Source organism: Rana temporaria, chromosome 6, assembly GCF_905171775.1.
Source record: "Rana temporaria chromosome 6, aRanTem1.1, whole genome shotgun sequence".
Lineage (NCBI taxonomy): Eukaryota > Metazoa > Chordata > Amphibia > Anura > Ranidae > Rana > Rana temporaria.
The window spans coordinates 38880050-38905094 of NC_053494.1; the positions used below are offsets into that span (position 1 = coordinate 38880050).

General features: G+C 44.5%; 1 protein-coding gene across 1 annotated transcript; it reads left to right on the forward strand.

The window, feature by feature from the left end:
• The first annotated feature begins 19 nt into the window (after positions 1-19).
• MRM2 (mitochondrial rRNA methyltransferase 2) lies at positions 20-23113 on the forward strand. Its single transcript, XM_040356687.1, has 3 exons — positions 20-164; positions 9444-9733; positions 22596-23113. Exons 1-3 carry the CDS (start codon positions 145-147, stop codon positions 23033-23035), a joined length of 750 nt encoding a protein of 249 aa, XP_040212621.1. The 5' UTR covers positions 20-144; the 3' UTR covers positions 23036-23113.
• Positions 23114-25045: the final 1932 nt, after the last annotated feature.

A 25045-nucleotide genomic window follows, 5' to 3' on the forward strand; every position in this document is an offset into this window, starting at 1 on the left:
AAATAGTAACTTTTACATTTATAAACACAGACTATACGCAACACTTTTAGAGAGAAAGAAACATTTTAACCCGTTTTTAACGCAGTTCCCTTAACAAAGATGGCCGTCGATGTTTCAGGCTGAACTTCCACTTACGTCTCAGTGATGGCTGCTGTGCGGAATAGGTGAGTGTAGATTGTAGTGTATAGTTAGGAAAAGAGATGCGTGGGGCAGGGGATATTATTAATAACAGCGGTATTATGATTGGCTGCGGGGGTGTGAAGGAACTTCCCATCCTGTCACAGAAGGACTTCTAAGGGTGACATTGGTGGTCCTTATAGATGCATGACAAAGTCAGCTAGATTCAGGTAGAGTTAGGTCAGCATATCAGTAGATACGCCGACCTAACTCAGAATCTGCGCCGACCTATGTTTAAGTGTTTTCTCAAACAGAGAAACGCATAAACATATCATATGCCTCGTTTCCACTGAGCGGATCGGTTCGGTTCGGTACGGTTCGGTTCGCTTTTTTGGGTGTTTCCATTATGAAAGCGTGCCATAAAAGCGAACCGTACCGGACCATTCTGGGTCCTGCTTCAGATGTGGGGCCATAGAGAATGGAACGGTTCCATTAGGGCGGACCTACAAATACATCTCACTGATTGGTGGATGTGCTAGGCTTTTTTTCTAAACCTTGCATGGTCCCGGATGGTCCGATTTGCAGTGGAAATGCTCTGCAGAATAGACCGGTCCCATTCTAACCGCTCCATTCTTTCTGACCCGAACCGATCCGTGCAGTGGAAACAAGGCATAAGATACGACGGCTTGCACCGTCCTATCTTGGGTTGCAATATTGAGGCTGGCCGCTAGGTGGCGCTTCCATTGCGGTCGGCGTAGAATATGTAAATCAGTAGATACGCCTATTCACAAACGTACGCCCGGCCGCCGCAGTACATTTACGCCGTTTACGTAACGCATTACAGGCCTAAAGTTATTCCATCAAATAGATGGAATAGTAATGTTAAGTATGGTCGCCGTTCCGGCGTCTTAATTCAAAATTTTTACGTTGTTTGCGTAAGTCGTCCGTGAATAGGGATTTACGTAGTTTACGTCCACGTCGAAATCAATAGGCCCGTGGACACTGGAAAATGTAGGCGCACGGCGCATGCGCAATTGAAAAAAAATGTCAATCACGTCGGGTCAAGCCTCATTATCATAAAACATGCCCCCTTAGACAAATTTGAATTAGGCGCCCTTACGCCCGCCCGCTTTAGGCTACGCCGCCGTAACTTAGCAGGCAAGTACATTGTGAATCATGTACTTGCCTCGCTAACTTACGGCGGCGTAGCTTAAATGCCTTAAGCTACGCCGCCTTAAAGTTGCGGCCATCTATGTGAATCTAGCTAATAGGATTTAGTATGATGTATAGAAGTATGATAGATTCAGTGTAGCATAGGATGACCAGACATCCCCAGTTTCAGGGGACAGTCCCCGGATTTAGGACACTGTCCCCGGACCAAGTCTGTCCCCGGTTTTGTCCCCGGATTGGACAAGGGGCTGGGGAAATTTCATACAGTTGGTGCGAAATTAAAAAAAATTCTGAATTACACTCCGCCGCTCCTACTAGCTAATTTTTTCCATTATCTGTGCCCCTTTCTGATGACCATGTGCTGGTCGGAGCGGAGGGAATATTTCTTAAATTTCGGGCGCATGCCCATTCATCTCCACTCGCATGTCCTTCTACCTTGGCTCAAGTCCCCGGCCAGCCGCCTGCCTGTTTATCTCCTTGCCTTTCCTGGCGGAGTGATCTTCCTCCGCTCCCCACCCAGTAGTAGCCGGGGCATGGAGAGTAAGACTTGGCAGGATGTGAGGTGGGAGGTGGCGGCGACAGGCAGAGAGTTGCTGATTGCCGCCATTACTAGTAAAAAAAATAATATGTCCCCGGATTTCATTTTAAAAATCTGGTCACCTTAGTGTAGCATTAAAATCCCTATCCCGTGTAAGACACTACCCCTGTTGCTACTGCGCATTTGCCGGCTCCAGACAAAACAAACTGAGCGGAGAGCTGCTCAGGACGATGGTATAGTGATTTTCATGCTCCCTGGTCTTACGTGCCCCAGTCCCCAAACTTGGCACACCGGTAGAGGAAGAGTGGGGCTACACGTGGAAAAAGTCTGGGGACCTATGGTCAGCCGGTGTATTGTCACAGTTTTCTATCCTAGAATGCTCCGGAAGTCACATGGCGGCCAACTGTGCATGCGCGATGCGTTCCAAACGCAAATGCGATGCGTTCCAATTGATTCACGACAGTGCACACCAGTGAAACCTCGGTCGGCATCTAGGCTCTTTCCTTAACATCCCTGTGGATTGGAGGATGTTAAAAAAAGAGCCAGGAGGCCGAGCGAGCTGACTGGCCACTTTCCTCTAAATCCACGTCGCCCTGAATGCCGGGTTCGCTGGTGTGTACTGTCGAAAATCCATTGGAACGCATCGCACTTGCGTTTGGAACGCATCGCGCATGCGCAGTTGGCCGCCACGTGACTTCCGCAGCATTCTACGATAGGCAGCAAACTGTGACACTACACCGGTACCGGGTCCCCAAATAATGACCGTTTAACATAGGAGTCTATGGAAGGGGTGCCCGGCTTTCAAAAGTTGGTGCTCCCCAGTCAGATCACCCCTGTAAGTGTTCCATTGGCATACCTGATAACTGGCAGTCAGTATTCCTGAGAGTTGGGGGCAGGGCTAATCCCAGCATGCCATGGTGGGTGTGGGTGAAAGGATAGGTCCTGATTAGGGTTGCCACCTGTCCAGGATTCACCTGGACAGTTGTAGTTTTGATGACACATTATTTAGGCAGGAATGTGGCTTCACAGGAGGGTGAGGGAGGAGCACTGTGTGTGCCGCATTACTATTCTCGTTGGAGTGCCCAAAGGTGTGTTTCTGGATGGGGGAGTAGGGTGGCAGAGAACTGACCCCTAATACATACCATGCATGGAGGAATAAAGTGTGTCCTGATTATTGGTCACCTGTGTCCATGGATGGAGAGCAGGGTGGTAAATCTCTGGCCCCATATGTGTCTATGGATGATCGGTAGGGTGGATATCAGCTGTCTCCTGTATGCCCATGGATGGTAAGTAGGGTGGATATCAGTGGTCTCCTGTACATCCACGGATGGGGAGTAGAGTGGATATCAGCTGTCTCCTGTATGCCCATGGATAAGGAGTAGGGTGGATATCAGTGGTCTCCTGTACATCCATGGATGGGGAGTAGAGTGGAGATCAGTGGTCTCTTGTACATCCATGGATGGGGAGTAGAGTGGAGATCACTGGTTTCCTGTGTGTCTATGGATGGGGAGTAGAGTGGAGATCACTGGTTTCCTGTGTGTTTATGGATTGGGAGTAGGGTGGAGATCACTGGTCTCCTGTGTGTCTATGGATGGGGAGTAGAGTGGAGATCACTGGTTTCCTGTGTGCTTATGGATGGGGAGTAGGGTGGAGATCACTGGTCTCCTGTGTGTTTATGGATGGGGAGTAGGGTGGAGATCACTGGTCTCCTGTGTGTTTATGGATGAGGAGTAGGGTGGAGATCACTGGTCTCCTGTGTGTTTATGGATGGGGAGTAGGGTGGAGATCACTGGTCTCCTGTGTGCTTATGGATGGGGAGTAGGGTGGAGATCACTGGTCTCCTGTGTGTTTATGGATGAGGAGTAGGGTGGAGATCACTGGTCTCCTGTGTGTTTATGGATGGGGAGTAGGGTGGAGATCACTGGTCTCCTGTGTGCTTATGGATGGGGAGTAGGGTGGAGATCACTGGTTTCCTGTGAGTTTATGGATGAGGAGTAGGGTGGAGATCACTGGTCTCCTGTGTGTTTATGGATGGGGAGTAGGGTGGAGATCACTGGTTTCCTGTGTGCTTATGGATGAGGAGTAGGGTGGAGATCACTGGTTTCCTGTGTGTTTATGGATGGGGAGCAGGGTGGAGATCATTGGTCTCCTGTGTGTTTATGGATGGGGAGTAGGGTGGAGATCACTGGTCTCCTGTGTGCTTATGGATGGGGAGTAGGGTGGAGATCACTGGTTTCCTGTGTGTTTATGGATGAGGAGTAGGGTGGAGATCACTGGTCTCCTGTGTGTTTATGGATTGGGAGTAGGGTGGAGATCACTGGTTTCCTGTGTGTTTGGGGATGGGGAGTAGGGTGGAGATCGCCCACGTCGCCTCCATTAGCCCCTAGGTCGTGCGCACAAACAGGGGTGCGCTTAATGGTGTATAATGAGGAGGGGGAGGCAGGGTCGCAAGCGTGCACGTGCGCGGGCACGCTTTTCTAGCAGCAATCTAACAGGCAGGTAGTGGAATCCTCAAAAGTATGCTATAAGTATTCTCGCCTTTTGCCAACTTGGAGTGGATATGAAATTAGCTGTCCCGAGTTTTATTGAGGCTTTCCGGTGCCCCTCCACCTCGGGCCACATGCGATATTGCATGTAATAGAAGTCAATGTGGACGCGGGGGCGCGCAGCGGCTAAGAATCCTGAGGACGTCATATGACGTCCAGTCAGGATTCTACAACCACTTTGCCGACGTCAATTTGTCATTGGCGGGCGGCAAGTGGTTAAAGTGGTTGTAAACGCTTGTAAAAAAAAAAACCTGCAAAACAAAAGCATAATGAGCATTATGAATTTCTTGCCTTAGATCGAAGCCCCCCGCGCGGTCCTCGAACCCCCCTCCATCCCGCGACATCTCTCCTGGGGGTTACTTCCGGGTATCGCGGCTCCGGCACTATGATTGGCTGGAGCCATGATGACGTCACTCCCGCACGCGTGAGCCGCCGGTAATGGCACACAGACTGAAGCAACGGAACATGCAGGGGACAGGGGATATCTCCTAAACCGTGCAGGTTTGGGAGATATCCTGGGTAGCTACAGGTAAGCCATATTATAGGCTTACCTGTAGAATAAAGTGGTTGTAAAGAGTTTAAACCACTTTAATCCTTTAGGGCAGGGTTTGACAAATTTGCTTGGAATCTAGGAGCCAGCTAAAAAAGTTAGGAACCCAGAAAACGCACCCCGTCCTGACGAGCTTGCGTGCAGAAGCGAACACATACGTGAGCAGCGCCCGCATATGTAAACAGTGTTCAAACCACACGTGAGGTATCGCCGCAATTGGTAGAGCGAGAGCAATAATTCTAGCCCTAGTCCTTCTCTGTAACTCAAAACATGGAACCTGTAGATTTTTTTAAACTTCGCCTATGAAGATTTTAAAGGGTAAAAGTTTGTCGGCATTGAAGCGTGACATGTTGGGTATGAATTTTCTCGGCGTAACATTATCTTTCATAATATTAAAAAAAATGGGGATAACTTTACTGTTGTCTTATTTTTTTAATTAAAAAAAGTGTAATTTTTTCACAAAAAAGTGCGCTTGTAAGACCGCTGCGCATAAACGGCGTGACAGAAAGTATTGCAACGATCACCATTTTATTCTCTAGGGTGTTGGGATAAAAAATATATATAATGTTTGGGGGTTCTAATTAGAGGGAAGAAGATGGCAGTGAAAAATAGTGAAAAATTACATTAGAATTGCTGTTTAACTTGTAATGCTTAACTTGTAATACCAACGGCCACCACCAGATGGCACCAGCTCACATCTGGTCGTAATAACTTGTAATACCAACGGCTCACCACCAGATGGCGCCAGCTCACAAAAAAAGTAATTTTTTTTTTTTTTTTTTTGCCCACCTTCCAAGCCAAGTCGCCAGGACACTATTTCTAGTCGCCATGGCGACCTGGCGACCGGGATTTGTCGAGCCCTGCTTTAGGGTAGGTGGGCATCATACCATATAGCACAGTAGTGTAGTGGTTAGCACTTCCACCTAGCAGCAAAAGTGTTGCTGGTTCAAATCCTGATCACGACACCATCTGCCTGGAGTTTGCATGTTCTCCCTGTGCCTGCGTGGGTTTCCTCCGGGTGCTCCGGTTTCCTCTAACACTCTAAAGACATGCTGGAAGGTTAATCGGATCCTGTCTAAATTGGTTTTACTATATGTATGAATGTGAGTTAGGGGACCCTAGAGTGTAAGCTCCTTGAGGGCAGGGACTGATGTGAATGCACAATGTATATGTAAAGCGCTGCATAAATTGATGGCGCTATATAAGTACCTGAAATACATAAATATAAAATATTGACGTCATTAGTAAACGTACTCATCAATAGTATCATATAAGCAGAGTAATTCATCAGTCCTCTGTTTCCAGAGCATGGTGCCACAATTGGGAAGAGAAGGGTAACCTTTACTGCAGATGATACCCCAAAAAGGGGAAGGGGGGTCCCTACAGCTACCACCACTGTAATGAGTATACATGGGGTATGACGCAGTGGGCTGACTGTCCCCTCTGACCTCCATTAGCTTTTTGACCAATTTTCTGTGATTTTATGCACACAACCTCATTTTTTATAAATTTCCTGTGTAGCTTTGCTTTATACCAGTGGTTCTCAACCTGGGGGTCGAATTACGATTTGCCAGGGGTCACCAAATCCTGAAGCCTGCACCACTCTCGCAGCCTTTTGTGGCTGCACAGCATAAAGGAGAACAAAGAGTGGTACAACCTAAAATGAACCATAAGGGGTTTTAATACTGTACGAGTGGAAGGGATTTAGGGAGCGCTAAATATCCGTGGGTTAGGGGCGCAAATTACTTGTCTTGCCTTGGGTGCTGACAACCCACATATGAAAATAATTTTACCGTTAGGGGTCCCCACAACTTGGGAAATTTTATTAAGGGGTCACCACAGTAGCAGGTTGAGAACCACTGCCCTATACACTGCGGCCATTGGCTGTAAAAGAATAGACACTTAGAATTGTCCGTTATTCACATTTACTGCATTAGATGAAACGAGATAAAAACGTTAATATTCATAGGGATGTATAATGCTATAGCCGCCTTATTCAAGGAAGGGTGGCGGTATTAATCACAGGTTAAAGAACTCTTCTTACTGAGCTTAGCAGCAATTTAAAGCAGCTATAAAAATGCAATAATATTTTTATGAGAAAAGATTACAGTGGGATTATTCTTATTTATTTATATTCAGGATTTAAAGTCAAGGCTGCATATATAATTAAAAGGGTATCCCGCTTTATGCCTGCTGTGAAGACATTGTAGGAAGAGGTTCTTTTTGCTCTATTTAATATGGCGGGGCAACAAATGAACAATTGGACAACTGCAAAAGGGCTCTAGCTATCTGTGCAGAAAGTCCATTCGGTATAATTTAACCACTTCCATACAGGGCACTAATACACCTTCCTGCCCAGACCAATTTTTAGCTTTCGGTGCTGTTGCACTTTGAATGACAATTGCGCGGTGATGCTACACTGTACCCAAACTAAATTTTTATCATTTTGTACCCACAAATAGAGCTTTCTTTTGGTGGTATTTGATCACCTCTGGGATATTTATTTTCTGCAAAAAAAATTGTAAATTTTGAAAAAAATAGTTTTTTTTGTTTCTGTTATAAAACATTGTAAATAAGTACTGATGGTACTGCACTGACGGTCACTGATAAGGCGGCACTGATGGGCACCGATGAGGTGGCACTGATGTGGTGGCATTGATGGGCACTAATATGCGGCACTGATGGGCGGCACGGATGGGCACTGATAGGCGGCATGGATGGGCTAGGATAGGCGGCACAGATAGGCGGCACGGCTGGGCACAGATAGGCGGCACGGACGGGCACGGATAGGCGGCATGGATGGGCACTGATAGGTGGCACGGATGGGCATAGATGGGCACTATTGTATGTGTTGTACTAATGGATGCCAATCAGTGCCAAACAATGCCTGCCAATCAGTGATGCCCATTGTGGGCACTGATTGGCATTCATTGCTGCACTGATTGGCATCCATTTTCTGTGTCCTCCTCATCCCTGGTGGTCTAGGGTGGCATCCTTTATTTATTTTTATTTATGGTGGTCCAGTGGGCATCCCTGGTGGTCCAGTGGGCATCCTCGGGGGGGCTGTGCTGATGATCGATCAGCACAAACCCCCCCTGTCACAGGAGCAGCCGATCGGCTCTCCTCTACTCGCGTCTGACAGACGCGAGTGAGGAAAAGCCGATTAACGGCTTTTCCTATTTACATCGTGATCAGCCGTGATTGGACACGGCTGATCACGTGGTAAAGAGTCTCCGTGAGAGACTCTTTACCTTGATCGGTGTTGCGGGGTGTCAGACTGACACCCTGCAACAACGATCGCCGCGATGCGTGCCCCCGGGGGCGCGCAGCGGCTTAGAATCCTGAGGACGTCATATGACGTCCAGTCAGGATTCTACAACCACTTTGCCACCGTCAATCTGTCATTGGCGGGCGGCAAGTGGTTAATATAAATTTATTATGATCATTCGGACCAGAGAAATTTGGTGTTAGAACTAAAGCTATTAGGGCTTGTTCATGCAGGTGGCAGTAAAAGCTGTTGAATTGCTGTTTTACCGCCCCCCTGACTACCCACCTAATGAAGCGCATGCAGCAACTCAGGGCTACACACAGGCCATGGCAAAAAATTAAACAGTATGACACATGTTGGCTAATATCACCCATTTAACCACTTCAATACCGGGCTTTTATACCCACCTCCATACCGGGCCTATTCTGGCACTTCTCTCCTACATGTACAAATCATCATTCTTTTGCTAGAAAATTACTCAGAACCCCCAAACATTATATATGTTTTTTTAGCAGACACCCTAGGGAATAAAATGGCGGTCATTGCAACTTTTTTTCCTGCACGGTATTTGCGCAATCATTTTTCAAACGCTTTTTTTTTGTAAAGAAAATGGTTTCATGAATTAAAAAATAACAAAACAGTAAAGTTAGCCCAATTTTTTTGTAAAATATGAAAGATGATGTTACGCCGAGTAAATAGATACCTAACATGTCATGCTTTAAAATTGAGCACACTCATGTGATAGGGCCAAACTTCGTTACTTAAAAATCTCCATAGGCGACACTTTAAAAATTTTACAGGTTACCAGTTTAGAGTTACAGAGGAGCTACAATTGTTGCACACGCTCTAACGCACGCGGCGACACCTCACATGTGAGGTTTGAACGATGTTTACATACGTGGGCGGGACTTGCGTGTGCGTTCACTTCTGAGCGCGAGCTACCAGGGACAGGGGCGTTTTCATTTATTTTATTTTTTTATTTATTTTTTATTTTACTTATTTATTTTTTACACTTTTTTTTTTTAAATTTTTATTTTTTTCTATCGCTTTTATTTGCTCGCCCCCTCCCAATATATTGTTTTTTGTTTCAAAATTCTCGCTTTTTTTTTTAGCACAAAAAGTATAAGGAAGTGGTTAAGCAGTATTATTCAATGGCTGCATGCTTGCTTCTAGAAGTAACATTGGTGTCGTCAGAAGTTGGTTTTTCTGTTCTAAATATATTTGGTGGCATTTCATTGTTTCTTCTGCTTGCAGATTCTGTCAGAAAGCCTCTTGGTTAGTGCAATGTCGCAATATTCATACCAGCCTGGTTCAAGAAAAGGCCAAGACAGGAGCAGAGCAGATATGGCTGGCCAGACAGAAGAAGGATCCTTATGTAAAAGCAGCTTGGGAACAAAACTATCGCTGCCGCAGCGCTTACAAGCTCCTCGAGATCGACACAGAGCAAAAACTCCTGAAGCCAGGACTTCATGTGATAGACTGCGGGGCTGCTCCTGGAGCCTGGAGCCAGGTGCTCATAGAGAAGGTCAATTCCCTGGGACAAGGTGAGCAAATTGTCAGATCCAGCTACATCAACTAGACATGGACATACAATTTCCTAAAATGTACGTCCCGTACCTGATTAACCCCCGGACCATATTGCTGGTCAAAGACCAGAGCACTTTTTGCGATTCGGCACTGCGTCGCTTTACCTGACAATTGCGCTGTCGTGCGACGTGGCTCCTAAACAAAATTGGCGTCCTTTTTTCCCCACAAATAGAACTTTCTTTTGGTGGTATTTGATTTGATCACCTCTGCGGTTTTTAGTTTTTGCGCTATAAACAAAAATAGAGCGACAATTTTGAAAAAAAAAGCAATATTTTTTACTTTTTGCTATAATAAATATCCCCCAAAAATATATAAAAAAAATAAAAAATTTCCTCAGTTTAGGCCGATACGTATTCTTCTACATATTTTTCGTAAAAAAAAAAATCGCATTAAGCATTTATTGATTGGTTTGCGCAAAAGTTATAGGGCCAGATTCACGTAGCTCAGCGGATCTATAGATCCGCTCGATCTACGTGAATTAGGATCCGCTCCCGCAAGTTTAGGAGGCAAGTGGCTAATTCACAAACCACTTACCTCCAAACTTGCGACGGCGGATCCTAAATCCCCCAGCGGAATTCAAATTCCGCGGCTAGGGGAGTGTCATATTTAAATCAGGCGCGTTCCCGCGCCGATTTAAATGCGCATGCGTCGTCCGTGGAATTTCCCGGCGTGCATTGCTCCCACTGACGTCACTAGGACGTCAGTGGTTGCGACGTGAGCGGGACTTGCAACGCGCGTGTTCGTGAATCGGCGTACGCAAACGACGTAGGAAAATTCAAATTCGACGCGGAAACGCCTGATAAAAGAAGGGGTAAGTATACGACGGAAAACTGCTACGGAAACGACGTAAGAACACTGCGACGGGTCCGCGTACGTTCGTGAATTTGCGTATCTCGCTGATTTACATATTATTTATCGTAAATCAGCGGGAACGCCCCCGGCGCCATTTTTTAATTTAAAAAAAGATCCGACAGTGTAACACAGTGTAACACTGTCGGATCTAGCCCTATCTATGCGTAACTGATTCTATGAATCAGGCGCATAGATAGGACCAGTTTACGTCAGAGATACGATGGTGTATCTGTAGATACACCGTCGTATCTCTTTGTGAATCTGGCCCATAGTGTTTATAAAATAGGGGGTATTTTTATGGCATTTTTATTAATATATATTTTTTTACTAGTAATGTTTTTTTTCGGTACTGCGACATTATGGCAGACATTTCGGACACCTTTGACACATTTTTGGGACCATTGGCAGTTTTATAGCGATCAGTGCTATAAAAATGCATTGGATTACTATAACAATGCCACTGGCAGTGAAAGGGTTAACACTAGGGGGCGGGGAAGGGGTTAAGTATGTTCCCTGGGTGTGTTCTAACTGTAGGGGGGGTGGCCTCACTAGGGGAAATGACAGATCGCTGTTCATACATTGTATGAACAGAAGATCAGCATTTCTTTTTTTTTTTACAATTCTTTATTTTATATATGTTTTCTACATACAAGTCAGACTAGGTACAGCTTATCATTACATCATACATTGCACTCCTTATCTTAACATTTCTTATACTCTATATTGCGGCCTCCTGTACCCCTTCTGGTCCCCCTTCAACAGCCCCGGTCTCCTCTCTTGTATATGCCCACGTTCTTCTTTTACCTTCCTCAGAGAGGTGTCCTGTTGCCTCCAAAATTATTAATCACCCTCCCTACCCCCCCCCCCCCTCCCACAACTAAAAAACAAAATACATACAAAACAAAAAAAAAAAAAAAAAAAAAAAGTCGGCCGTAGTCTCTCCCCTCTTCCCCCCCTATCCGCTCCGCTCCCTATATTCCCTATATGGGGTCCATACCCTCCAATAGGTCTCCTCTCGTTCCTGTATTCCCATTGTGAGGTTCTCCATCATCTGTATCTCATTTATTCTACTTATCCATTGCGATTTAGTTGGGGACGAGGTGTTCTTCCATAAAATTGGTATACAGGCCTTCGCAGCAGTTATCAAATGGCGTATTAGGGATTGTTTATATTTTTCCATTGTTATGGGAATGTCGAGTAACAAGAACGCTGCGGGTCTATGTCCCAGGTCAATCCCGGTAATTTCCAGGACCGTCTCCGAGACCATCTCCCAGAATTCTCTTATCACCCGACAGTCCCAAAATATGTGTACCATAGTGCCCTCTTCCTTCTGGCATCTCCAACAGACTTTAGACGTATTAGGGAAGAGCCGGTTTAATATTGATGGTGTCCTATACCACCTTGTCAGGACTTTGTACCCCCCCTCCTGGTACCTAGATGCAATTGAGGCCTTATGTGTGAATGCAAAAATCTTATTTTTCTGTGTCTCAGTAAACTTGATGCCCAAATCCTTTTCCCATGCCTGCATAAAGACGAGCTCTTGTGGGGCGTTAACTTCAGTCAATATTTTATACATATAAGACAGCGTATGTCTCATTGGTTCTTTTTTTAAACAGATTTCCTCAAATTTGGAGAGGCTTCCTATCTCTGCCTCCCGGATCTTTAGAGAGCCTAGAAACGTTCTTAATTGATTCCGTCTCCAACTGTCTATATCTTCTCCGTATGCCATCTCTAAATCTTCACTCTGCATTACATGATTTTCTCTTATGAAGTGTATCAGCCTACTGACTCCCTTCCGTCTTAAGTTTTTAAACTGTCGATCTCTGATACCTGGCTCAAAGCTCGGGTTTCCCAGAATTGGTGTCATAGGGCCAATACACTTCACAAGATTCGATTTCATACCTATCCTTCTGGTAACTCTAAGTGTGGCCTTTATCATGGGATGTTTCTTTGCAGACTGAGATATCTTATTCATATCCAGCCACGCCATTCCTTCTATGGGGATATTGCTAACTTCTTGTTCCAGATTTACCCAGGGTTTGTTTGTCTGGTGTAAGCACCAGTCCACAACTCGTACCAGGTGAGAAGCCTCGTAATACCCCATAGGATCGGGTAGGCCCACTCCTCCTTTTTCTTTGGATAAGATCAGTATGTTCCTCCGAACTCTGGCCGGTTTTCCTGCCCATATGAACTTCGTAAATTTAGAGCTTAAATCTTTCAGGAATCCCCTCGAGAGTGTTATTGGGAGGGTCTGAAATAAATAGAGTAGTCTAGGCATAATGTTCATTTTAACTATGTTTATTCGGCCAAACCATGAAAAGATTTCTTTGTCCCACCTTAGTAGGTCTAGTTTTATTTGTTTTAATAGGGGTAGAAAATTTAGTTCACAAAGCCTACCCAGGTTTCTTGGTATTTTTGTCCCTAAATATTCTACATGGGATTCCGTCCATCTAAAAGGGAAATTACTAGCTAGTTGTTGCCGCAATCCACTGTCCACCTCAACTCCCATTGCTTCTGATTTGTTATAATTAACTTTAAAATTGGAAATTTTTCCGTATCTTTTAATTTCAGCTAATAAGCATGGAAGCGATGTTATCGGGGATGTTAATGTGAACAGTAGATCATCGGCATATGCTGCCACCTTATAGTCCACCTCCCCTACCCGGATCCCCCGTATATCATTATTTGCTCTTATAATTCTTAAGAAAGGCTCCAACGAAAGTACAAATATGATTGGGGATAGCGGGCAACCCTGCCGGGTACCATTGTGAATAGGGAAGGGGTCTGATTTTTTCCCATTTACTCTGACTCTTGCCGATGGGCAGGAGTATAGGCTTGTGACCCAATTCTGTACCCCCTTTCCCAAGCCAATATGTGATAACATTGCTTTTAAATACCCCCATTCCACCCTATCGAACGCTTTTTCTGCATCCGCGGATATCAGGACTGCAGGCTTCTGGCGTTGTTGGGCGAGGTATATTGTACTTATTACCCTTTGAGTGTTTTCTCTGCCCTCTCTGCCTGGGGTAAACCCCACTTGGTCAGGATGTATCAATAACGGGATATATGTTAGTATTCTATCGGCCAAAATCTTTGCTAGAATCTTTAAATCAACATCCAACAAAGATATTGGCCGATAGCTGGAGCACTGGGCAGGGTCTTTCCCTTCCTTGGGGATCACTACAATCTCAGCCAGCAGGGTTTCTGCCGGCATCCTCTGACCATCGCGGATCGAGTTAAATGCCGCTATGTACCTAGGTGCCAGTTTTTCCGCGAAGATCTTATAATATCGCAGTGTATATCCGTCGGGACCTGGCGCCTTTCCCGCTTTTAGGGCGCCCAGCGCTCCCATAAATTCTTCTACTGTAATCGGGCCGTCTATCTTCTCTGCACTTTCTTTGGGTATCCTTGGCATTTCTGAGGACACTAAGTATTCCTTGATAGCTTCTTCTCTTTCCAAAAGGTCTGGTCTTAAACACTGCTTTTCTAAACTATATAGGTTTGAGTAATACTCTCTAAATGCTTCCGCTATTTGTTGTGTAGAGCTCACCATCCCATTCCCCTGTGTTTTAATCTTCTCAATCTGGTTACGGGCTCTCGTGTCTCTGAGTGCATTTGCCAATAGTCTGCTGGGTTTATTCCCATATTCATAATAAGTTCTTTTACACCTATTCAATGTAGCTTTTGCTTTATCCGTTAACATAAGATTTAGTTTTTCCCGCAATCCCGCCAATTTCTCTCCTATCTGGTGCGACTGTAGTTTCTTGTGTGCCGTTTCCAGCGATTGGATTTCCCCCAGCAGACTATCGAGTTTAGCATTCTGAGTACGTTTTCTGTGTGCCCCCAATGATATAAGCACTCCTCTCAAATAGCATTTATGTGTCTCCCATAAACTCATAGGCAGTGTTTCATCCAGATCGTTAGTAGAGAAGAAATTATCAAGTTCCTGGGCTATCTGTTTCTCATATTCCGGATCTTTTAAGAGTGTCTCATTGACTCTCCAGTTCCATTCTCGTGGGCCTCTCTCACCCCATTCTATGCTACAATTGGTTGGCGCGTGGTCAGATATTGTGAAAGATCCTATTTTTGCATCTCGTAGCCTAGAAAGAATGTTCTGGTCTAAAAAAATATAGTCTAACCTTGTGTATGTCTTATGCTTTGCGGAAAAGAAACTATAATCCTTGTCATAGGCATGCATTATCCTCCAGCTATCTATTATCTGTGTATCTTTCAGTAGACGCCTTGCTTTACGTAGTTTTGTATTAGATATATGAGATACTCCCTTTGACACGTCTATTGCTGGGTCCAGCGCTATATTTAGATCGCCTCCCAAAATTAGAAATCCTTCCTTGTTTTGTTGTACCACTTCCAAGTATTTTTCCAGTGTAGGTATAGGATCCTCATTGGGTAAATACAAATTCACCAGAGTAACTTTTTGATTCCCTAATTCTCCTATCACTATTAACATCCTTCCTACGTCGTCCGTAATTACGTTTGATTCTTTCCAATTCATTTGTTTTGAGAGCATAATTGCCACCCCATTCGCTTTGGATGTTTGAGAGGCACCATGGTACACTGTCGGATATCTTTGATTGCCTAGTTTTGGCATTTTATCTCTTCTGAAATGTGTCTCTTGTAAAAAGATTACTTGAGCTTTGATTCTACTGAGTTCTGCCATTAATTTAGTACGTTTTTCGGGGCTGTTCAGGCCCTTGACGTTATATGATGTAAAATTTATTATGTCCATTTTATCGCCTTTCTAATCTGGTATACCTCACAAAGGGGTCCAGTAGTAAAAAATAAAACTACGGTGCAAGGGGGAGAAAAGGGGGAGAGAGACAGACCAAAAAAGAAAAAAAAGAAGAGAAAAAAAAAAAAAAAAAAAAAAAAAGGAAACCCCCCTCCCTTTCCCCCGTACCTCGAGAACTAGTCACTCGTCCAAGTGCCCGAGTATTTACCCTTCCGCCCCCCTCTCGTGTCTCCCCTAATATTGGGGGCCAGACACCGCAAGCGCGGAGGGGACAGCAAAAAAAAAAAAAAAAAGGGACCAGAGAAAAAATCCCTATCCCTTTATTTAACGCTTCCGGTTCACCTCCAATTGGAGGAGAAGCGTTTTTAGTGGGGAGAATGTATGTGCAGAAGAGAGCGGGGGTAGCGAGTCCAGAGCTCCCCTGCGTTATCCCACATGCACCCCATTAGTCATTTCACATTGCCCTAGTGTTAACTTTGTCCTATATCCCTTCACCTCCGCTTCAGAATCACCCCCTTATTCCAGGCGTTCTCCCTTGGAGATAGCTCCACTGGGAGATATCTCCCAATCTTTTGGACACCAAAAAAAAAAAAAAAAAAGAGGGAGAGAGAAGGGAGGGATGGAGGGAGATTCCTGAGAAAAAAAAAAAACAAACAAACAAAAAAAAAAAATGCTAACTTTCCTCCCTTCCTCCCCTCCTCTCCCCTCACCCCCACAAAATTGTACCTCACCCCTCCCAACCGTTCCCGGACCCCAATAGCAACCCACTACACTTCTACATATCACCAAAAAAGAAAAAAAAAGACTTCCTTCTTTAGCATATTTAGGGTAAGGGGAGACTTCTAGCGTATCTGCGTCCTCCTTCTTATACATACAAACTTCTATGCGCATCTCCCCAACATCTACATACATTATACAATTATTCAATAATCCATTCAACTGTTCAATATACAAGCCCTATTTTCTTTTCTTGAACCTCTTAAACATATATCGGGGGTATGCTTAAAAAAAAAAAAAAAAAAAAAAAGAAGAGAGAAGGTGAATTTTGTTTACCAGCCCCTGGTAGCTAATCTTTTTGAGTTTTTATTTCCATTTCCCACCCTACTCTTGCCCCCCTTGGCCCTTTCCCTCCCCCCCTTATTCCCCACCTAATACTTCTATTTCCCCAATAACCACACTTCCATATTCGTGTAATCGTGTATAAAGTGATAAAATTATCATACCCCTAAAAAAAAAAAAAAAAAAAAAAAAAAAGGTGGGAATACACCCCACTTATTATTGTGACCACGATTGCAGTCAGTTTTAATGTCTGTGATGACTTTACTATATGTGCCCATTATTTGTGACCCCATCTTTACTATTTACCCCTCCCCTCCTTAATAACCCTTATGCCCCCCCTTTTTACCCTCCCTAAAATATCAGGGATCCATCCCCCCGAAAAAAAAAAAAAAAAAAAAAAAGTGGGAATACACCCCACTTATTATTGTGACCACGATTGCAGTCAGTTTTAATGTCTGTGATGACTTTACTATATGTGCCCATTATTTGTGACCCCATCTTTACTATTTACCCCTCCCCTCCTTAATAACCCTTATGCCCCCCCTTTTTACCCTCCCTAAAATATCAGGGATCCACCCCCCCTCAAAAAAAAAAAAAAAAAAAATACTACCCACCCCCCCCACAACTCCCACCCCACTACAAAGAAGAAACACCTCTTGCCCCCCCCTTCCCCCCACCCTTTTATTGGGCCTCCAAGAGGGCATTTTATTCTTCTACCTATTCTCCCCAATAGGGAAATGTATCTGCAATTTTATTCTCCCTTTCCCTTCCATCCTCCTTCCACCCTTCTCCTTCCCTCTACTCCCTCCCTTCCCCTCTGCTGGAGAAAAAAAAATAAATAAAAAAAAAAGGGTGGAGGGGTGGAGCAATCCTATCTCTCTCATACAGACATTTATTCCTACCCCTCTGTCACTCCTTTATATATATGGTACATAATATGCATAACCTCCTTATATCGGTCCATGATATATATAACCTCCATATATCAGATACCTCATGCCGACAACAAGAAACCACCAAAAAAAAAAAAAAATAGGAATATATGCAAGTATATGCGCCATTCGTTTTGCCAGCCTTTGTATAGCTTATATATATTATATATATTCTTTGCCTATACACTTCTAACACAGCCCCCTTATTTTATATATCAATCAGTGTATATTTAACCCATCACTCCACTCCTCCTCCGAAAAAAGAAAAACACACGGGGGGAAAAAAAAAAAAAGAGAGAAAAACCCCCGAGACGAGAGGCATTCAAGTCCGGGCCCTCTCCCCATAAACCTATATGAGACCCATGTAGGGATGAGATACCAAAAAAAAAAAAAAAACTGTCCATTTTCCTCTTCTTACTCTATGGGAGCTCTGTTCTTATATTTCCTAGATAACAAAACGTCCCCTTTGTCAGTTTAATATCTATCCATCATTATGGGTGACTCTAGCCAGTTCGGCACTTCTATAGGCTCAGCACCCAGAAACCGGAATAATTCTTGTAGTTGAGCAGGGGACCTTAAGCTAAAGTTCTGCCCTTCTTTTTTTATAATTACTGCCAAAGGATATCCCCATCGATACGTGGCTTCTTTAAGGCGAATATAGTCCAAGAGAGGTTTTAGCAAGCGTCTTCTCCATTTTGTAAGCCTGCAAAGATCTGGATAAACCTGAATGTCCCCACCCTCCCATTTTACCACTCCCTCCTTCCAGGCCGCCCGCATAATGTCTTCCTTTACCCTGAAGAAGTGTACTCTACAGACCACATCTCTAGGGCCCCCTTGGGAGGGAAGGCGAAAAGTAGGGACTTTATGAACCCGATCCAGTTCGATTGGTGTATCGGCAGGTCTATTCAAAATTACATTGAATATGGTCGTGGCAGCCTCTCTCAGGGCCGGGCCTTCCAAGTTCTCAGGAACCCCCTTAATGCGGATATTATTTCGTCTGCTTCTATCCTCAGCCTCCTCACTGTGTAGTTGTAACGCAGCCATCTGTTGGTGCTGTCTCATGAGCTTTTCTTCCATATTCAATAGTCTGTGCTCTAATTTACTGTTTTGCACTTCTAAATTTGTTATTTTCTGTTCGCCCCTTTCCACACCTGCGCGCACTTCTTCTATCTCCTCTCTTAGTGTATTTATAATAGTTTTAGTTAGAGTCTGTATATCCTCCTTTGTGGGGAGCGCCTGAATAAGAGCTCTAAGCTGCTCCATATCTGATATAGTCTCTTGTACCTTATTCTCCTGGGTTTGTGGGACCTTGTTACTATTCTCCAGACTTGTCGTCCCCTCCCCCATCCTGTTTACCACAACTTCAGTGGGGGGATCTCCCCCCTTAGGCATACCTTTATACAGCATAGAAGATACCGCTGGTGCAGCGGATATTACCTCAATTATAGAGTCCCGTCTACCCTTCACAGCATTTCCTGCAACAGCCATCCCTGAGGGGTCTTTCGTGCTGCTGCTTCTTTCCCTGGTGTCCTCCAGTGACTGCAGCGTCGCGTCCGTCTGAGCCCTGAGATAGCGGGTAATGTAGGAGTGTGCTGGGGTGCTTGATGCTCGTGAACTCCTTCCGGGTCTCCTTCCACGGCGCGACATGTGCCAGTACTGACCCGCTTGTCTGATGTAGACGCTCCGCTCTTCAGCACCGGCCCCCCCGTACGCCGCCACAGAGCCGCTACAGAGCCTGCTCACCAGAGTAAGTACAAGAGCAGGCACTCTGCAGTAGACGCTCTGTCTTGCTCCGCTCCCCGCCACTCAACTCAGCTGGCTTGCATTCGTCGGCTGCAGCGCGGCGAAACAGCGTGCGGCCGCACGTCACTGACACTGGGATCGGCGCTCTGAGGTGAAGGCTCTGCTTGTTTGCTCACTGTCGGTCGGTCTTCTGTCGGGTGCATGCGGTGATCCCGCTAGGAGCTCCTCACACGCCGCCTCACTCCTCCATGCTCAAGCCACTCCCCCCGGAAACGGACAAGATCAGCATTTCTCTCCCTGACAGGACCGGGAGCTGTGTGTGTCTGTAACGAGCGATCGCGTGTGCCCGGCGGCGATCGCGCCAGCCGGGCACGCGCATGGGAGTTGGGGGCCCGCGCCCCTAGTGGCCTGCGCGAGAGCCGACGTATAGCTACGGGCTCTCGCGCAGGGGAGCCGACCTGCCGCCGTAAAACGACAGAGACAGTGGGTTTGGTTTACTGAAGGCAGGGACGCTGTTCACTTTGCAAGTGAAGCTCCACTTTGTTAATATTTATTTTTGTAACTTAATTCTGCATTTAAGTTTCATATCATGAGATCATTTATGAGTGTGTTTTTAGGGGCGGGGTTAGGTGGGGCAACTGGTGGTGAGTAACCCTTAAGGCCTGGCTAGTAGCTCAGGACTTAAAATTTTTGGCCCTGTTCTATGACACTAACAGCAGTTTGCATGTATGATTAGTACAGCTTTAGCTAGTTTTCAGTGGTTTACGGAATTTTTGTTTTGTTGCATGGCATTATATAAGCCCAATGCAGGGGGACAAAAAAAATCATTGCAGTGGGCACTGCACGGATTAAATGCTCATCCTGTCTAAGGAGAAATACTTGCCTTATTCCATGCTTCAGCAGGCTCCCTCCAGTGGTGCAAGCATGTCATTGCAGCCCCATCTAAGACACTTGTGGTCTTGATTGCACATATGCCCACGTACAATACAGGGTTAATAGCCTTGCATTCTACCGAAGCCAAGGGACCACCCATAGACCAGAGACTCCGAAAGAGGAGGAGAGTGCTGGAGCAGAGGTTAGGGTATGTAATACTGCCTCTCATTCTACTCCATAGACGTAATGAGCATTTAACCCTTGCAGTGTTGACAGGTTACATTTAAAAAAAAATAAAAAACCTTTATCAGTTGTTTAAGAAAGGTAAGAGGGCACTTGTTACACCTGGAGGGAAAGAGGTTTAACGTATGGAAAGTGTTCTTCACAGTAAGAGTTGTGAAAAAGTGAAATATGCATAAAATGGCCTTCAGAGCAAAAGGAGGTACAAAACTATACATGCCACATTTCACCTAAAGCTTAGATCCTCCACAAAGCAATAACATAAAAAATTACAGATTTGGGTAGTGCTTGCACTTGTCCACAATGTACCTACAAAAGTATATTAAGATATGCAAACAGTCAGCATAAAAGCATGCTACAAGCCAGCATAAAATCTATGTGTACCTGTCAAATCACATGCTAAATCTCACCAATGGGAACCAGGGCTCAATGTAATAATGTTAAAGGAAGGTTCACATGTATATCTTTTTGCAGTGAATTATATACTAATATTGGTAGTCTATTTTCATTGATTTACATCTATTGTGAGGATTTTGGTGCATATACAGTGGGGTGACACTGCATATGTTTTTTATATATATATATATATATATATATAATATATATATATATATATATATAATTTTTATGCATGTGTTTGTAAATGCAAAAAAATGTAATTACTCTCAATATTTGTAAGAAATCACATAGTAGTAGGCTGATATAGGGAATTATCCAATTGCCTCGAGATCAGGAAGGCATTTTTTTCCCGTTAGGCCCTGTTCACATTTTGCGTAGTGCGTTTTTGTTTTTCCGTTCACAATTTTTTTTTTTTTTGCATGTCACGCATTGGCAGCCCGTTCAATTGAATGGACTTCCCTATATACATTTGTTACACTTATGAAGGCCGTGTACCAAATTTAGCCAGGTGCATTTTTCTCACTAGCATTTTGTTGTGTGACAATCACAGCAAAATCACACCACATTTGGGGTTCGATTAAAGCGGAGTTCCACCTATATAAATTTAAATAAAACTCAACAACTACAAATACTGCAGCTTCTGACTTTTAAAATAAGGACACTTACCTGTCCAGGGCACCCGCAATGTCCTCACATAAAGAATAAAAAAACAAATAAGGGAAAACAGGGACGGGGGGTGCACTCACATTCGCCACATCCGTAATAAGGACAAAAAGAAACAGTTGCTCCAAAGAAGCAATTGATGGTCGGACTTTAAAGGCAAAGGCGGAATTATATAAAAAAATCTATTTTTTGTAATAAATTTATAACAAACAGCAATAAAGTTAATAAAAAAAACCATAAGAATTAATAAATAAATATGGGCAATATCCTCTGTACATCTTCTACGCGTTTTGCCGTTGGGCTTCCTCAGGACGAGCAGAAGAGATTTAACAATGTAAAGATATATTTCATAGTCTATAGCACCGTAGTGGACACAGCCATCCAGAGTATCTGCAGAGCACTCCACATAAGCGTATAGAAGTATCAAAGGGATGTAGAAAATTCAAGACTATCAATAAGTCTCCAGAATCAGTTGCTGGAATTGGTTGCACCTACAGTACGGGTCCAATCATGCCCGAAAGCAGAGAGAATGTAAAACATACCCCGTACAAAACCAAGGAGCACAATCAATCTAGAAATCCAAATACAGATTTTAGAACTGGGGCAGAACACGATGTGTCGTGGACAACACTTCAAACGTGTGGATCCGGGTGCTGTATATACAAACAGCCACATGAGACAATATACTGTCAGGACTCCGCAAGCCCTTGTAAAGGGATATAGACGCGTTTGCCCCAGGGTAATAGCCCGTCCTCACATAAAGCCGACCGACCCGTCCCTCGGCTCTGGGTGGAGGCGCCGGCATCTTAAGTAAGGGAATCAGGCCTTGTGGCTTCACAGCCTGGTTCACTACAGCGCATGCATGAGTTGTGCTGCGCGTTCGGAGTGGTCCCTGGTGTCTTCTGGGACCTGTGTGTCTCCCAGAAAACAGCGGGAAGGCGTAAATTGGGGGAAATCGCCGCCGAAACACTGCAGCGATCTTTTGCCGGAAGTGGGAGCAAATACCTGTATTAGACAAGTATCTGCTCCCCTCTGAAAGGTGCTAAATGTGACACTGGAGAGGGCGAGGAACCGGATCAGCGGAAGTTCCATTTCTGGATGGAACTTCGCTTTAAGAAGCAATAGCTCCCAAACGCACATCACATGTTTTGTCGTGATTTAATACGTTTTGGAAATGCATGATTTTGCCTGCAATTCCAAATCGTATTTTTGGTTGAAGTTGATAGACATGCCTTTTTTTTTTTCAAGCTAACTTTATGTTTATATTTGCACTGTATTCTTATTGTAAAGTATTGTTTTCTTTTTTAGAGCCAACGGCAAGTGTTGGCTTTGTGTTAGGTGTGGATCTTCTTCACATGTCTCCCCTGGATGGAGCCGTGTTCCTCTCTAAATGTGACCTTACAGACCCCGCCACACACCAGAAAATAGTCAACCTTCTCCCATCTGGCAAAGCAGATGCCATACTGAGCGACATGGCTCCCAATGCCAGCGGGTTCAGAGAACTGGATCACCATAAACTAGCCAGCATGTGTCTGTCTCTTCTGGACTTGGCAGCCATTGTTCTGAAACCTGGGGGGAATTTTCTGTGCAAAGTCTGGGATGGGAGTGAAACCAATCCAATACGAGACAGACTGCGACAAAGATTTCAGCATGTCAAGACTGTGAAGCCTAAAGCTAGCAGAACGGACTCTGCGGAGATATATTTGCTGGCAAAATCATACAAAGAAATTCAATCCGTGCACAGATAATTCCTTGTAATCCAACATAAAAACAACTTCTGTGGTTAAATCTACATTATTTAATAAATGGCATTCTTATTATTTGTATATTTGCATTGCTTTTTATTTTTAAACAGGAGCTTGCTTATTCTATTCTCTTATTTGTGAGGTTCTGTGGGCCTTAGTATTTATAAATAATGGGGCAGATCCTCGTACCTTTGCGCCGGGCGCAGCGTATCTAAGATACGCTACGCCGCCGTAACTTATCTTTCTTTTTTTTAATCCACAAAGAATCCGCACCGTAAGTTACGGCGGCGTAGTGTATCTCTCGCGGCGTAAGGGCGCGGAATTCAAATGGATGTAATGGGGGCATGTTTTATGTAAATACGTTGTGACCCGACGTAAACTACGTTTTTTGTAACTGCACATGCGCCGTCCCTGGGGGTATCCCAGTGCGCATGCTCGAAATTAAGCCGGAACCAGCCAATGCTTACGACGGTGACGTCATTCTACGCAAATTCCTATTCGTGAACGACTTACGCAAACAACGTAAAAAATTCAAAATTGTACGCAGGGACGATGGCCATACTTAACATTGAGTATGCCTCATAATAGCAGCTTTAACTAAACGTCGGAAAAAGCCGAACGCTAACGGCGTAAAAAAATGCGCCGGACGGACATATGTTCGTGGATCGCCGTAACTAGGTCATTTGCATACTCAACGCGGAATTCGATGGGAACGCCACCTAGCGGCCGCTGAAAAATTTCAGCTTAGATCCGACGGCGTACTAAGACGTACGCCTGTCGGATCTAGCCGAGGTGCCGTCGTATCTTGTTTTGTGGATACCAAAACAAAGATACAACGCGCAAAATTTGAAATTACGCGGCGTATCAAGAGATACGCCAGCGTAATTTCTTTGAGGATCTGCCAATATGTCCAATATGAGCATTAAAAAAAGAAATGAACTTCCAGTTCTTGTGAGCAATGGGAATAAATGTGTTAAACCCTAAACCAAAAATTGACTTTATTGTAGTTTACCAATCATCAGATGTTGCTGCATTAGTTTTCTTTTTTTTAGGCCTTTTTCCTGTTGTCACCTGCTGATCTGGGCAGCAATACACCTCCTTTATTAGAGTGGATGGAGGAGCAACAGAGACACCAGCATTGTCAATATAAGATGTGCTAACAGATTGAAATACACTTACAAACTGAAGTTAAAATTCCAGATAATAATTCTTAAACAGTTACAGCAACATTTTTTTTTTCTATTCTGATAAAGGTTTTATATAAATAAAAAGCTGATCATTGTAAGTACCTCTGTCAGTGTTAAATGTTTGTTTCAACCCTGTAATTGCTACATCTGCAGTACAGCTTGTTCTTTTTTTTTTTTAACCGACTTACTGGCCACCAGGTAAATATAAAAGAAAGAAAGCCCAAAATAGAATAGCTGACATATAGATGGGAGTGGGTGCCTGCTCTGTCTTACACATGGCAGCCCCAGCAGATGAGAGTTGGTCCCATAGGCGTGCGTGCCGGGTGTGCCCAGGCACACCCTAATCACCCCATGCACATAAGTAATACCTCTTACCTGCTCTGCCATAAGAGAAGTGTCTATGCTCTTCTCTTTCACTGTGCCAGCAGGGAGATCAATGTGCCGGGGTCATATTTATGTAGACACACACACATGCATGTGTGTTTGAGCTTTAGGGTGCACACCCTATTGCAATAGGTGGCGCACACCTATGATTGGTCCCTCTGAATGTTTCCTCACCCGGGTCCGGGGTGGACGAGCAGTGTGTTGGCAGCCCTATTCTTGCAATGAAACAAGAGATGTGCCACTCCAGGTGAGATCATTGAGTTGATTGGACTCTACATATGGGTGCTAGCCCTGGCTCGCTTCTGTGGGATACATATATTATTATTATTATACAGGATTTATATAGCGCCAACAGTTTACGCAGCGCTTTACAACATCAGGGAAGACATTATAGTTACAATACAATTTAATACAGGAATGATTAGAGGGCCCTGCTCGTTCG

Coding starts and splice junctions, on each gene's coding strand:
- MRM2 (XM_040356687.1), top strand. CDS start 145: ATGGCTGCTGTGCGGAATAG. Junction 165..9,443: donor ATGGCTGCTGTGCGGAATAG/GTGAGTGTAGAT, acceptor TTCTGCTTGCAG/ATTCTGTCAGAAAGCCTCTT. Junction 9,734..22,595: donor GGTCAATTCCCTGGGACAAG/GTGAGCAAATTG, acceptor TTTCTTTTTTAG/AGCCAACGGCAAGTGTTGGC.